The sequence below is a fragment of the Lactuca sativa genome, chromosome 9, assembly GCF_002870075.4.
Source record: "Lactuca sativa cultivar Salinas chromosome 9, Lsat_Salinas_v11, whole genome shotgun sequence".
Classification (NCBI taxonomy): Eukaryota; Viridiplantae; Streptophyta; class Magnoliopsida; order Asterales; family Asteraceae; genus Lactuca; species Lactuca sativa.
In genome coordinates, this window is record NC_056631.2 from 6,017,470 (window position 1) to 6,034,118 (window position 16,649).

Here is a 16,649-nt window from a genome sequence, read left to right on the forward strand (position 1 = left end):
GTTGTATGGAGGGTGAAGAAGTAGGGGTCCCTTTGGCTTTATTAGGGTTTAGGAGCAACTTGTGGTGCTAGGTTCAGGGTTTAGGAGGGTGTTTGCTAAAATGTACACCATGGAGAGGCCCAAGATAAGACAGCGAGGTAGAGCTAGTCATGGGGTCACATTTCTTAAGCCACAATAAACGCTAGTACGACATGTTCATCCGGTCCATTGGATTCCTTCTAAGCCCAACTAATTACTTTTTTTTTTTTTTTATTTATAACATTTACTTTATATATTTTAAATAAAACTTTTGTTTTAAATTCCACAATTGAACCAAAAGCTAATTTTAATCTATTGTATATAATTAAATACTTCATAAAAATCTTACAAGTCAACATAGATTATATCGTTAACTTGGTGTGGGTTTAATATAGTGAAGGGTATCCGTTTAGTTATTTATTGTCACGTAAACACCCGTCCATCGGTCCATTGTTTTTCTTCATATTTCAAAATGTGTTATATGGCTATACGAATACCTATTTTTCATATTACATCTATATCTTTTATTTTTTTTATATAAATAATTATTATTAATATCAAAACATTAAACTTATTAAACGAAAATCAAAAACAAATATAAGATTTAAATAAAAATATTCTTTTATGAATTTAATTCAAAAAAATTAAAAAATTACATCACTTCCAATTGAAAGTATATTGCATCAAAATTGAATGAAGTTTGTTATATGTTTCTCGATTATGTATTTGCGGAGTTTTATCTTGGTTGGTCATAAGCCAATTGAATATCAAATTCCATGATTTTAGAATTCAAAAATCATATTATGGAATATAATACATACAAATATTATGTTTCTTATTTTTCTTTTGGAAGACCATGCTCGTGCTAGGTTTAGCATTATGTGCTAACATGGCTCAATGACACCAAATAATCGTTTCATATTTTTTCTTGTTATTTCTTACTCTGTCTTAAAGTATCTTTGTTTTTCATCTTATGACATGTAAGCGATTTGACAAACATATCTCATTCGGGATGTATCCCATTGGTAACATAACCCTCATGCTTGTATTATAGTCCATTTACTTCAAATGGACAATCAAGTGCTCTTCTATTTAAGATATCGTTGAAGATCAATAACCGATCAAGAACATTGATATTGTAGGAATCAACAACACCAAAGAATGCATATCAAGTCCATAGATCATGTTCCACCACTTTTTCTAGCATTATCATCTATGGTTCATGATCACATCACATGTATTTTCCCTCTTCATGAATCATGACAATTTCTTTATGACCAATGTATACAATTATATGATGCCTAGCATTTTAGGAAAGCCATGTTTGAATTCACGTGACTCATACAATTGTTGAATATCATTCAATGTAGGATTACACAAATATTGTGTGTTGTATAGACAATGTCACATCCACAAAACTTATAAATATTTTCCCATAATTTTTTTTTGTTTTTTTTTTTTTTAACTTCTTTAATACTTCTCCCATGATTCGACGATGACATCGTATGCTATTTGACGAAGTAAAACCCTTATAGTTCTTACATCACATGCTATCTAAAAAATGGAAGCTCTTTCTCCAAATCATGAACTATGTATAAGAATAGTTTTCTACTCATCCAGAACCGTCATCTAAACATGTCACGATATATAACAGGGACGGCTCAACTAGTTTGGTGGCTCTAAGCGAACAACAAATTTGGGGCCCTTTAGTCTTTATTATATTAATGTTATAAACCATTCTTTTTTATCCAAGCTTGGGACCGACAATAATAAACCAAAAAGTTTCTAAATGGCGGAGTTAAACTGGAAGTAATGGATTATCAAAAAGTTATGAGCGAGGGTGACGTGGCCGAAGTCCACATATGCGAGATTTCTCGGTTTTTGTGCAAAAACTTTTAAAATCCATAACTTTCGCATACGAGCTCCGTTTTGGACGTTCTTTATATGCACACGTAGGTAAAATTACGCTCTACAACTTTCATTTAGACCTCGTCGGCTAATTTTGACTTTAATTTTTATATTATTATTTTTAACAGACCGGGACAGGAAATCCGTTAAAAATTCATAACTTCTTCATCTGACGTCCGTTTTCGTCAGAATTTTTACCGTTGTGCTACTAATGACGAGACCTTCAATTCTCGTTTAGGTTGTGTCGGCTAAAAAGCACTCGATCTAAAATTCGAGTTTTTAGCTGTCTACTGCTAAGCTTAAACTTCGAAAAATCATAACTTCCTCATATGAAGTCAGATTTGGACGTTCTTTTTATCGAACTTCTCAGTTTAACGAATACTACGACTTTCGTTTAGATCACTAAGGCTAAAAAGTAGTTTATAAAAAAATCACTTTTTACGACACTCGGCCCCGTGCCGATTTGTCGCGAAACTTCGACTGGTCATAACTTCTTCGTTATAACTCGGATATCATTCCTAGCAGATAATTGACTCGACTTAAACTTTATTCGTTTTTCATCATTTGGACATGAGAATGATTTCACAAATGTAGCTATCTCGGGGTATATCCCATCAATAAGGTAATACCCATGCTTGTATGATGTCTCATTTGCTTGAAATGACACATCATAAGATTTTCCAAGGTAGATGTCGTTGAATATCGACGACGATTGGTCTAGAACATTGATGTTGTTTGTTGACACTCGATGCAATAAAAATTGCATGCCATATCCAAAGATCATACGACGCCATTGCTTCTAAAATTATTGTTGGCTCATTTTGATCATTTCGCATACAATCAATACTTGTTGTTTTCATGTGCCGTATATAGTTGGTGGATGTCGCTACTTGTAGGCATGTGTAGATAGCGACCATTATAGAGGATAATCAAAACTTTAGCAAACTTGTATACACACTCTCACGTCGTTCGCTCTGACATCCTCAAATGCTTATTCCATGAGTCTGGTCTCATGGTGAATGCTATCTGATGAATTGTAGTTGATATTTTTGAATTGTGGATAAACCTTTCGACCTCTTCCATTAATTTTCTACTGAAAATATGGAAATTTATTTTTATATCATCAACAATGTGAAAAAAATAATACATTTCTCATCTGGAACAAATGTTTGAATGTTTCTACGTACACTACATCATCAGCAAAGTAGTCATTCACAAGTTGGTTGTGTCTGACTTCACTATTTCTTCGTAAAGGAGGACTACTAATTTTTGGACGTGAAATTTAACCTTTATTTATTTATTTATTTTGTAAATACGCAAGTGTTGTTCTCATGTCGTCCCCAATAAACCCGTTTCCCCCCAACACCAACGTATCCGACGAATACATTTTGGAATTAATTGAAAGTATATGGAAGATAGATGTTTTAGTGGTTTAAAATGTAGAGTGTGTGTTTATTTATAATAATAGGTAAAAAACATTTTTTGTTGAAAAATGCTCGTTAAAAATGGTAAAGAAGGGAAAGGAACATTGATTTCGTACGGTCGTTAGGCTTACCCCACCTATCCATCCCAAACGGTGTTATGTTCAATGCAATACCTTAGACTATCCTCATTAATGAACAACTCACCATGGCTCACTCCAAAAAATAAAAAAAATAAAAATTGAAAAGAAAAGAAATGGTGTGAACCAATAGCCCCACAACCTACCTCACCATAGTTCGCTATCTTTTTTTTTCTCTCTTTTTTATATGTCATTTATTTTATGTAAAAATAGACGTGATATTAATTTTAAAAATAAATAAAATATATTAAAATACATAAAAGAAAATTCTCTACAAAATGAGACTAATTTGATATATATTTTTGATAATTTTTTAAAAAGAAAATAATGAATTGGGTTGAATTACTAGTATCAATAAAAGTTCACAAGTGAAAAGATTGAGAATATAGTTTTTTTTAATAGATATTGGGCTAACCTGGTTAGGATAGTAACTAACAAGTAGCGAGGGACACCACCAGTTGCCTTTGCCCAAAGTTAAAAAACCCAAAAGATGCAACTGCCACCTGTAACCATCGTCCATTGATGCGAATCAAGTCCAAACCCTGTTTTCGTTTTCTTTTTCCTTCCAATCGAATTGGTCTCCATGGATCTTCATCATCGATGTATCGATTTCTGTAAGGAGGCTTGGTAGTTCGCTTTCATGTCCTAGGTATTCTCTCGTTCCAGTGTGGAGTGTGGTTGCGTTCCTGTGTGTTAATCGCTGGCTGTTTGTTTGTTTTTGTCGAATTACTGTTCGTATATTGATGTCTGTTGGATTCAATCTGTGCTATGTTTGTCTTAGTCTTATTTCTATAATTCTATGTCGGATGTGCATGGATGCTGTCAACTAACTTTGCGCAGTAGACATTATTACTTCTAAGGACCGAAGAAGTATCAAGTGCAACTAAACGTGAGCTTCTATAAGTTCAGGTTCATTTGATTGTGGATTTTTATAGGCATTATCGTCATTAATTTCATTCTTCCAACGACCCTTGCCGCTCCATTTCAAGTTATATTTATGACTTCAAACCTTGTATACTCTTCTCATTTAGAACAATGTTCCCCACATCTGGAACCATATAAACTTCTCTGAATGCTTATGATTCACTATGCTTTTCGTGACTCCAGTTATTATTTTCAATCATTGTTATGCTAATGATCTATTTATCATAAATCCATAATATAACTTTGATGCACTTTGACCTTTTGATACTGAAGATGTCTTTCTAGGGAAAATATACAAAATAATAATGATAATAATAATGGAGAAATCCATGTGTTGTCGCTTTTCATGCAAAAGTTAATATTTCAGAGACAAATGACAATGGGAAATTGGAATTTTAAAATACATCAGGTGCTTCTTTAATTAAAGATGCATGATAAGTAGATATGCGTTCCCTACATGGAGCATAAGAAAATTCCATCCATCTCTTTTTCCACTATTAGCAATTATACTCTCGCATCATCAGTAACATTAACAATGAGTTCTGTCATATTATCTTTTATGGGTTACTTTATACTCAAGGAACTGATTCTTGGTGTTTAGGGATTGTGTGGTAGTTAGTAGATCAGAAAGTTTTAAAATAAGGATCACATCAATCATCATATCTACTGGCCACTACAATGCGAAGCTTTTATATATGTACCAAGCTAGAGCAATATAATGAGTATTCTTTTCATTCGTTTGATGCAATAACTTTGTTCTGTGTGAATTAGATTTAGTGCCTCAATAAAGACTGATTACACATGGTGTAAATTAATTAGTATTTCATTTGGGACACAATCTCACCAAAGATCTCTAAAAGGGCCTTTGTAGTGGGCCTTATGATTTATAAAAGTAAAGCTTTTTAAAGTTATTGGTAGTTTGATCCAATAAAAGTAAATTATAAAGATTATATATTGTATTTATATACAAATAAATACTAATTTAAAGAGGATCACATGGACATAATTTTGAAATGTTCCTGCTGATTTGCCTATTACTACCATTTGCATCATGTTCCAGCAATCTATTTAACTAAAATAGGTAGATTTATACCCTATGTTTGAACTGTTGTATATCAGGTACAAACTTCAAAAGGTTAAAATAACAAGCCCTTTCAAATTTTATAACACCTCATTAGATTCTGATGTTATATTTGGGAGTGGTTGAATTCTTGAAGCATCGCTTTTCTTTAATAATTAATACATTTAGCTCTCAACTGAAGACATGATGTGGAATGCGAAACGGCTAAGGTCTTTGGGTGCATATTGCTTTAAAAGAAAGAAATATTGAAACCAAATAAGTCACATATATATACCATGTGTTGCATGGCTAGACAAAATGTAGCTGAGTTACTACTTATTTTGTGATTCATGAGTGTTAGCAAAAAAGATTGGAACCAAATTAATAAGTTACAAATATATATATATATATATATATATATATATATATATATATATATATATATATATATATATATATATATATATATAAAATATGGCATGGCTCAACAAAATGCCAGCCTAGTTACTCTACTTATTGAATTCTCCGATTCATGATTGTTCTCAAGTATGACAGAGCTTAACAAAATGGTCTGTTTATGGTATTAGAGCCATATAGCTCTCTCTTTGATGAGCATAGGGACCAGATGGCCTCTGAGATGCATGCTCATAATCTCATTGGCTCCACCAATCAGCTCCTGTCCTATAAAAACAGATGGGATACATGGCTTACACCCTAAGGCCTTGAGTTCCCTCTCGATTAGTTGACCATCTGGGTGTTCATCAAGCTCATAAACAGTTGGGTTTGCCCCGAAGCTGCATATCAGTGTCCTGATGCTGTGGCATATACAGCAAGAGCTCTTGCTGAATATAACCACAGCCTTGTTGGCTACCAATCTTGTCACAATGACCATTATATTGATTTGATACTACTGGATAACAGTTTGGTACTTTATATATATATATATATATATATATATATATATATATATATATATATATATATATATATATATATATATATATATATATATATATATATATGGGGATGGAGGTAGCAGGTGCTTGACTTAATTTGTGGAACTTACACTGCCATGGATGCTATAAATAGGTCTACTAGAGAACAAAAAAAGGAGGGAAAAGGTAGATGGATAGATACAAGTGGTATTTGGTACTTTTCAAGATTTCATTTTGACATTCATCTTAAATGAAATGGTACTGGAACAAGATTGCAAATTGATATAATAATATTCCAAAGTTGATCATCACATACTTTTAATATCACTCGTTTGATTCTTAGTAACACTATTTTTTTTTTTTTAAGAACCCCAGGAATAGTTCTTGACCCCAAGGCAAGGCCTACTCAGAAGGGTACTATGGTAATTGCACTATATATATTTATCTTAGAGCATCTGCTATTGGTGGACAAAGTAGCTCCATTAACCAATTGGGGCAATCCTCCATACATATTACCAATATGCCTCTGCAACCTAATTCAAGAGACTGAAAGCCTAGGAAAAGCAAATATGTGGAGAAAAGATATGTTCATCAGTGATGACAAAGCATATACTAGAGAAGTAAAATCAAGGCATCCGTACAAGTAGAACGGAACTTTTGCATGGGGAGATATTCTTATTTGATTTTTGTTATCTTTGAGTGGTCGATCACAATATTAGTCATATCACTAAGGATGCGATTGGATGTGCAAAAATCTCTTCTTTTCCAGAAATTGTTTCTAAGAAAAGTGAAAGTTATGAAAACATGTTTGGTTTAATATTTTTTCTAAAAGTTTTCCAAGAAAAGAGAATTTTTTCAAATTTCTAAATTACAAGTAACCTGAAAAACCGATAATTATTTTTTTCCATGCTCTTATAGTTCCAAAAGTTTTCTAAAATATAAACACACCCCCACACCCACCCTTACCCCCTCTCCCCGACACACACACCTCTCTCTCTCTCTCTCTCTCTCTCTCTTTATATATATATATATATATATATATATATATATATATATATATATATATATATATATATAAATCTTTGTTTCATTTTATGTTCAAATATTGTATTATTTGCAATAACAAAAATTGGAAAATGAAAAACTGATAGAAAATGCACATACAAACAAGTTTATAAAAATGGATAATGAAAACTTAATTTGTTTTAACCAAACATATATAGTTTCTACTGAAAATGAAAACTCCATTCTTTTTTTCTCAACTTTACAAGAAAACTGAATACAGTTTTCTACTACCAAATGGACCCTAGTGACTTTAATTCTACAAACTGTTCTAGTTTGAGAAGAGTGAGGTCTCCAGTTATAGCAATTGCCAAATATTACTGATACTCTCTTATCATTAGTAATATAACAGTACATGCTATTGATATCACATTATATTTTTTTGATTAGTTTATCATCAAGGAATTGATTCTTGGTGTTTTGGAATTGATTCCATGTGTTTAGGCATTAAAAATATATCTATAGATAGTGATCAGAAAAGTTGAAAATTTAGAATCACAGCGTATCTACTAGCCACTACAATGTGAAGCTTCTAAGTACGTAGCGAGTTATCTTTAATTTATTTTGATGCATGAACTTTGTTCTGTGTGAGCTAGATTTAGTGCCTCAATGAAAACCGACTACATGTGGGGGGACTTGTTAGCATTTCATATGGAATACATGAATCTCACCTAAGATCTTCAGAAGGGCCTTTGTGGTGGGCCTTATGGTTTATATAAGAAAAGCTTATTAAAGTTCTTGGTAGTTTGATCCAAGAAAAGAGAATTATAAACAAATATATATTATATACAAATAAATACCAATTCAAAGAGGATCAACTGGGCATAATTTTGGAAAGTTCTTGTTGATTTCTCTTTAATAACCATTAGTGTCTTGCTGTTCCAGCAATCTAGCTACTTTACTGGAATAGGTAAATTGGACACATCACATATGTACTGTAAGATATCAACTACAAACTTCAAAAGGTTATGATAAAAGGCCTTTCCACATTATGATAAATCTCGTTACGTTATTGTATTACATTTCCGAGTGGTTGAATTCTTGAAGTTATGACACGACTCATCTGAATCGATATGATTCAAGTTTTTCATAGAGAAATTCCGTTGCTATATGGTCTCAACTTTGTGTGCATATATTTGTCATAAGGGAAAAAAAGTTGAAAACCAAATAAGTTACATATATCATATATGGCATGGCTAGACAAAATGCCAGCCTAGTTAACTACTACTTATTCTCCGATTCATGATTATTCTCAATTAATTAAATATGCCAGAGCTTAACAAAATGCTCTAGCTCTGTTTATGGATGGCTACAACACAATGGTATTAGAGCCATATAGCTCTCTCTTTGATGAGCATAGGGACCAGCTTGCCTTTGAGATGCAGGCTCATAATCTCATTGGCTCCACCAATCAGCTCCTGTCCTATAAAAACCGCTGGTGTACATGGTTTACACCCTAAAGCTTTGAGTTCCCTCTCGATTAGTTGACCATCTGGGTGTTCATCAAGCTCATAAACAGTTGGATTTGCCCCGAAGCTGCATATCAGTGTCCTGATGCTGTGGCATATACAGCAAGAGCTCTTGCTGAATATAACCACAGCCTTGTTGGTTACCAATCTTTTCACAATGACCATTGCTACAGCTGCTGGATAATTAACACTATGATATGTTTATGGGGATGGGGATGGAGGTAAGAGGCTTTGCTTTGAGGGACTTAAAATGCCATGGATGCTATATATAGCTAGACTAGAGAACAAAAAAGGTAGATCAATACATGCAAGTGGTATTTGGTTGTTAATTTTTGACACTAATCTTAAACGAAAAGCCACTGGAGCAAGATTGCAAATTGATATAATAATATTCCGAAGGTGATCGTGACATCCTTTTAAATCGTCAATCTTAATATCAGTTATTTGATTCTTAGTTATGCTTTTTTTTTTTTTTTTTTTTTTTTTTTTTTTTTTTTTTTGTGTGTGTGTGTGTGTGTGTGTGTTTGTGTGTAAGAACTTCAGGAGTAGTCCTTGACTCCATTGCAAGCCTACTGAGAAGGATAATATGGTAATTTCATATAGTATCTTTATCTTAGAGAATCTGCTATTTGTGGAGAAAGTACCTCCATTAAACCAATTGGGGCAACCCTCCATACCATACCAATATGCCTCTGCAGCTTAATTCTGCAGACTGAAAGCCTAGGAAAATTAAAGCAAATTAAATATGTGGAGAAAAGATATATATGCGTATCAGTGGTGATCATAAAAGCATATACTACAGACAATAAAATCAAAGGCATCCGTACAAGTAGAACGGAACTTTTGCATGGGGAGATATTCTTATTTGATTTCTGTATCTTTGAGTGTTTGATCAGAATATTATGCTTAATTATCACCAAGCGATTTTCTACAAACTGTTCTAGTTTTAACATGAAAGCTTATATATATATATATATATATATATATATATATATATATATATATATATATATATATATATATATATATATATATATATATATATATATATATATATATATATCACATAGCAGTCAACATTTTATTGGGTAGCCATGGTTGAATAACACTATCCTTTTAAGAAGTTGTGTAATTGAATTAATTATTGATAGAGATCCCTAGCTAGTAAAACCTTTTTCAGCAGGCCTTTAAAATAAAAAAATCTGAGGTCTATCTTTGTTCTTGACTGATGACATTCTAATTATATGCTCACTTTTCTTCTCAATCCTACTCATTTCATCAAATCAGAATCATGTGCATGGATACATCTTTTCATATTATGTTCCAAGGATAATGTATAAAACCGTGCAACAGGGTATTTATGTTTTTTATTTACTGGTATTAGATATCGCCACATATATGCATAGAAAAAGCCAAAAGAAAGGAATAAAAAGATGATTTGAGTTCTGAACTTGGAATCAAATTGTAGAACCGGCCATAGACAAAGCTAAGGGTCACCAACATACATGATATCTTCCTAGGAAGTTAAAAAATGCCTATCAATGAACCTAGACACAAAAAATGCATTTAATCTTTTCCTTGTTCCTTTGAATCAAATATTGTATGAAAGATTAAATGTCCCTACCCTAATTAAGGGGTTGAGGGTTCAATTCCTGTGGTGGACAAATATGTAGTTTAAGAGTATGATTTAGAGGGTGTGTGTTAGCATTTCTAAAATAAAAAGCTATTATTTAAGAGTATCTATCTTGTCTTGGCCTAATATATGTACAAACTGGTTAATTAGTCTGAGTTTCTATTGGCACTGTGTGGTGTCTCGATTTATGTTATTAATGCATATAACTTCTAACAAGTTATCTTTATGATCCTCGACACACATGAATTCCGGATCTAAACTTGGACTTTCATACTTAATTGGTTTTATATATCTAGAAAATGAAGTGTGTTTGTGTGGTTATAAATAGGAACGCATAGTCGTGTCCTGGCATCTCATGTCTTTTTTGATTTTGGAGATTGGTGGGCTTGTTATTCCCCCGGCTTTTCCACTTCTAGAAAAGGACAAAGGGTCTCCGATGAAAAACATTTTTTATACTAACCCTTTGACACTTTTTCTAGTTGCGGGTGAGATAAGAGAAAATTCTTTCTAGAAAAAAGTTGCTTAAAACTGTTTCAGAATTATTTGTCTTTTCACTTGAAGATCTTAGTTATTCTCAAAATCTCAGATTAAGATTAGTAAAAAGTTAGCCAATGAAACCCTTGGAAATTACAGCATCAGTCCTCTTGGTTTTAAAAGGCATGCATCTTGGTGTTGTGCTGTTTTCTATAATTCATCAAATCACATGGTTTTTGCTAGTAGTGGTGCGTTGGCTTTATATATGCAAATGGCTTGTTGAGATGCACAGTTTTTCCTGTGTGCAACATGTGATTATATAACACCTTTTTAAGTCTGACAAGCATGAGATATCCTACGTACTGTTCTTTTTATTATTCTGTTGGTAATTCTCATCAAGGAGTATATATTTCTGAATGAATTTGTTAGTAAGTTTCACATGTCTAAATAAGTTGACATCTTATTACTGCCACGATAAGAAAGTTCTTACTGGTTTTGAATATCGACTGGAAACAGAAATAACTTCATATCTAACTAATCAAGTAAAATATCTATGTTATAAAATGATAGCCTTCCGTTTTTATTCTCAATTTTTAAACAAAAACCCAACGGATCCTAAAATTTCGTTTTTTTTTTTCAGCAAAAAATCGAACCATGGATTTTTTTTTGAAACGGCTATGTTGATTCGAGGTTTACACTCATCTACTTGAGGAAAAGTTCTCTGATAGCCGGTGCCTCTACGATATCTTTCTTTTTTTATTTGGAAATTGCTCTTTTTAATTTCTTTGGCTGGGTGGTGACACGTACATGCACGTCTTTTTTTTTTCTTTGGATTGGTATATATAGCATCTTAATTTACTTTATAAAATTACATTATTGTTACTTTTAAGCTGGGTACTTTCGTATGAATCCGTACAAGGTGGAGATGTGTAACACTGTACCGAGACCCGATAAGAAACCTTTACGCATTAAAAAATGTTAATTACTTCAAATTAATTAAGCACAGTAACAACTTCTGCAATACATGGTATCTCTTGTTGCTTTTCAAAAGTAGGGAATTACATGTGCAAGTTGGCACATGCATTATGGACTCATAAAGAAAAAGAACAAAAACCAGCAGAAAAGAAGGCTAAAAAACTTGCCTTTCCTGCTTTAACAACTGTGGAACCATTAATTAAATTGATCCTATAGTTGTATTAACGTACGTACATAACTCTTACTTAATTTATACTATAAAATATGGATATTTTTTTAGCACATTTCACTAAACCCATATAGCGTTAGAGCTAAGGAGCAATGGCACTAGCTGACCCTTGAGATGAAGGGTCATTATCTCATTGGCACCCCCAATCAGCTGCTGCCCTATGAAAACGGCTGGTACACTTGGCTTACACCCTAATCCCTTGAGCTCCTTCTCTATTTGTTGTCCCCTTGGATGCTCATCTAGCTCGTAAACAATTGGATTTGCTCCAAAACTTCTTATCAATGTCTGAATTGTATGGCACATGCAGCACGAGGTTTTGCTGAATATAACCACCGACCTTTCATTCACCAACGCTGTAACTGTGGCCATTAATTTGGGAACTTGTAGCAATAATATATATATATATATATCACAAAACCAATAGCCTAAATTTGGTAAATGAAAGTTTTAGTGAGTGATAGCTAGAAGAAAGCTTTAGGTTTTGTTGTGAGTGATCAGGACTCTAGCTTGTTAATGCTATATATATAGATCTAATAAAGTCTTGAAGCATACTTGATACTGAAAAGGAGAGATTCTTTTTCCCTGAAAGATAGATACTACAGTACAGTTCATGAGGCCTCACAACTGATTGATAACAAGTTGCTTATCCGTAGATTGATATGCACGGCAGCCTCTTACGTACATCTTAAATGACATTCTTAACCTTGGTGCGGCCTTTAATTCTATACGCTGCATTTATGTGTGGAAGGACAATATCGTAATTATGTTTATCGACATAAATACATGTCTATTCACATTTCTATCCCACAGCATCTTCTGAGTTAGAGCAAGATGCTTTCTAAATTGGGCCGTACTTAAACACCCTACATTTCACATTACGAGATTCCATGTAATAGGAAGAAGGTGAGAAGTGCCCTTCCACCATGAAAAGATTTGGTAGCGCTGGAGTGATCGATGAGAAAAGTGAGCATTTATAAAATTGTTCTCTGATCAAGTAGTTCATAGAAAATATCAAAAATAATGAAACCCACTGAACAAGCAAACAAGCAGCTAGCATAATATTTACTTTATTCATTTGTCTTAAATGATTTTCATCCACGTATGTCGCTTGATTAGTCTATATATACATGATATGCAAGTTATTCCTTGTGAGTATGCCTGTTTAGGCATCGAATGTTTGGTTGTAACTTTGAATATAACAATTGGTTGTGATGACATAAGTTAACAAAATCATGTCGGTTCACATGTCCCTTTAACTTGGTTAGGTTTGTTGGAACATTCTCTACACAAGATCAAACATGCACTAATACTCACAGTGAAAGAAGGAACATGCAATCTGAAGATAGGACAATTTTATGTGTATTACTCATTCATGAAAACAGAAAAAACATACATACACGTCCTACACCCTAGAAGATAAACCCTACATTATTTATAATAATAAACATGCTATGAAAAAGGAGAACTATCAGTTAAAACCACAAAGATAGGACTACTAAGTCCACGTTTATTGAAGCTCCACCAAACCAGGTCTTTCATTAGACCAAGTCCTGATTATTCAACTTGTAGATAAGGAAATTGGAGCGACCCATTCGAATCCGTACCCATGAACAACTTAACCCATCAAGATTACCCAACATTCACCCCCGTAATCTTGATGCTTCTTGACCCGTTTCTTCAACACAACAAAGTCGGTTCTTGCTCATGTTGCATGCTTCTTCTTTCTTTCTTGCTAACATACAACACCCTTCTACTCCTGCTACTTTCTTCTGATCAACACGAGTAACCAACCTGCTACTTGCTTAGTTGCTTTCATTCTTTCTTTTAATCACCCTTACTGCTTGCTTTCTTGCTTTCTTTCTTTCTTGTCTGCTACGTGCTACAGACTACATGCTTGCTATCTTGCTTGCAACCGGCCCTCTCCTGCTTGTTAATCACTTGCTGCTTGCTTCTTCTTTCTTACCTGCTAACAAACAACAAAAAAACTACTGCTGCATCTTTCTTCTGATTAACAAACATGATCGGACTTGTTGCTTGCTTTCATTCTTTCTTCTTTCTTCTTTCTTCTTTCTTTCTGTCTTTCTTCTTTCTTCTTTGTTTTTTTTCTTTTTTTTCTTTCTATCTTTCTATCTTTCTTCTTTCTTTCTTTCTTTCTTTCTTCTTTTCTTTCTTTCTTTCTTTCCTTCTAATTTGCTGCTGTGCAGCATTTCTTCATGCTTACTGCTTACTTTCTTGCTACAGATCAATTGATCCTCCTATCACCAAACTTCTTGATTTTATCCTCTCTTTCTTGCTGAGAACCAGGTGTGAACCTGGGTGCTCTGATACCAATTGTTGGAACATTCTCTACACAAGATCAAACATGCACTAATACTCACAGTGAAAGAAGGAACATGCAATCTGAAGATAGGACAATTTTATGTGTATTACTCATTCATGAAAACAGAAAAAACATACATACACGTCCTACACCCTAGAAGATAAACCCTACATTATTTATAATAATAAACATGCTATGAAAAAGGAGAACTATCAGTTAAAACCACAAAGATAGGACTACTAAGTCCACGTTTATTGAAGCTCCACCAAACCAGGTCTTTCATTAGACCAAGTCCTGATTATTCAACTTGTAGATAAGGAAATTGGAGCGACCCATTCGAATCCGTACCCATGAACAACTTAACCCATCAAGATTACCCAACAAGGTTTGCAGGTCATGAACTTTAATTAATAATATCAGGAATATATCCCACCTTTAATTAATAGAGAAACGATTAATTAATAACGTGCATCTTATTTTCATAACCTGGTAAAACATTTTTGGAGTTGTGCCATCATACCAAGACTAGCATTTAGCAATATGCATGAAAATTTTAACTCACGAAGATCTTTATGTGTATGTTAATCCTTCTCGAAACATGTGAATATATGTTTCAGTTATAATTAATAAAAGTGTTGTCCGTATCTGGTGCTATATTTGCTCTCTTATTTATTTGTTTATTTATTTATCTTTATTTTAGGCATGCTTGGTCTCAAAATTAAAGAATGTCATGGAAGTTAAGTTCACCTCTTTCACCCTTTCATTACATCCCATGTTTGTCAATATGCTGAATAAGAATCTTATGTCCAATGTACAGTACATTGGAATCTGGTATTAGATACTGACTGCAGCCTTTATAAGGAAAGGAGAATTGTTGCTGTTAAAAAATAATAATAATAATAATAATAAGGAAAGAACAATGAAATGTCATAATGGTGTGGAGGAAGAATCGCATAACTAGCTCAAAACACACCGAAGGGTCATTTTTATTTTGTTGCTACACTGCCACATTATTTTTTTCCTGTAGCCCACTTGGCTAATAAGTTTTTAATCTAACAACTAACTAGGAGATCCTGGGTTCAATCCCTAACGGAGAAGATATTTAAATTATTTGCCCTTTCAAAAAAAAAAAAAAGCTTAAACTGATGTTAATTTACTTCTTAATTATGTAGGTACAATTCTTTGAATATATATTTGGAGGCACATAACCTTGAGAAATTAAACTGTTAACATTTTTTTGCTTACTATATATATATGAAGTAAAATATTATGTTGACATATTTATCTATTTAATTAGGGGCGTGTCGGAGGGAAAATATGTAGGGGTATAGAGAAGTATCATCATGGCTATATGCAAGGCCACGTCTTTGTATTCACTGATAATATTCTCATATGATCACTTTTCGTCTCTTTCTTACTCTTTTCCTTCAGTTCAGAATCATGGGCATGGATACATATTCCAAGGATGATGTATAAATTAAGCCGTACAACATGGTATTTACGTTTGTTATTTCCTGGTGTTAGATATCGCCACATATATATATATATATATATATATATATATATATATATATATATATATATATATATATATATATATATATATATATATATATATATATATATATATATATATATATATATATATATATATATATATGCACCCAAAAAGACAATACAAAAGGATATAAAGACGAGTTGAGATCTGAACTTGGAATCAAATTGCAGAACTGGCCACAGAAAAAGCTAAGGGCCACTAGTATGTACAGGGTCACCAACTAATTACATGATATCTCCCTAAGAAGTTAAATGCCTATCAATTAACTTAGACACCAAGCAATATTATAAACATATATATAGTCTTTTGTATTTTATCATCTCGGTTTTGCATGTTGTTTATCCCCTTGTTCTTTTGCTATTATTATTCATCAAGAGTATCTGTCTTGTGCTAATAAACTTGAGTTTTCATAGGCACTGCTCGAGTGCTACGGTATATAGGTATCTGTTATTGTTTACCTTAATTTGAATAACTTACAATTATGGTTTTTGACACATAAAGTTAAGATCTAGATTTCAACTTT

General features: G+C 32.9%; 2 protein-coding genes and 1 long non-coding RNA gene across 3 annotated transcripts; 1 reads left to right on the top strand and 2 right to left on the bottom strand.

Annotated features, from left to right (window-relative positions):
- The first annotated feature begins 3,901 nt into the window (after positions 1–3,901).
- Positions 3,902–7,223, top strand: LOC111910820 (uncharacterized). Its single transcript, XR_006186839.1, has 2 exons — positions 3,902–4,136; positions 6,774–7,223. It is a non-coding gene; the product is annotated as an uncharacterized LOC111910820 (long non-coding RNA).
- Positions 7,224–8,434: 1,211 nt separating this feature from the next.
- LOC111910816 (monothiol glutaredoxin-S2) lies at positions 8,435–9,196 on the bottom strand. The gene has a single exon (XM_023906635.3). It carries the CDS (start codon positions 9,100–9,102, stop codon positions 8,794–8,796), a length of 309 nt encoding a protein of 102 aa, XP_023762403.1. The 5' UTR covers positions 9,103–9,196; the 3' UTR covers positions 8,435–8,793.
- Positions 9,197–12,218: 3,022 nt separating this feature from the next.
- On the bottom strand, positions 12,219–13,154 carry LOC111910818 (monothiol glutaredoxin-S6). Its single transcript, XM_023906637.3, has one exon. It carries the CDS (start codon positions 12,615–12,617, stop codon positions 12,309–12,311), a length of 309 nt encoding a protein of 102 aa, XP_023762405.1. The 5' UTR covers positions 12,618–13,154; the 3' UTR covers positions 12,219–12,308.
- Between the last annotated feature and the right edge of the window lie 3,495 nt (positions 13,155–16,649).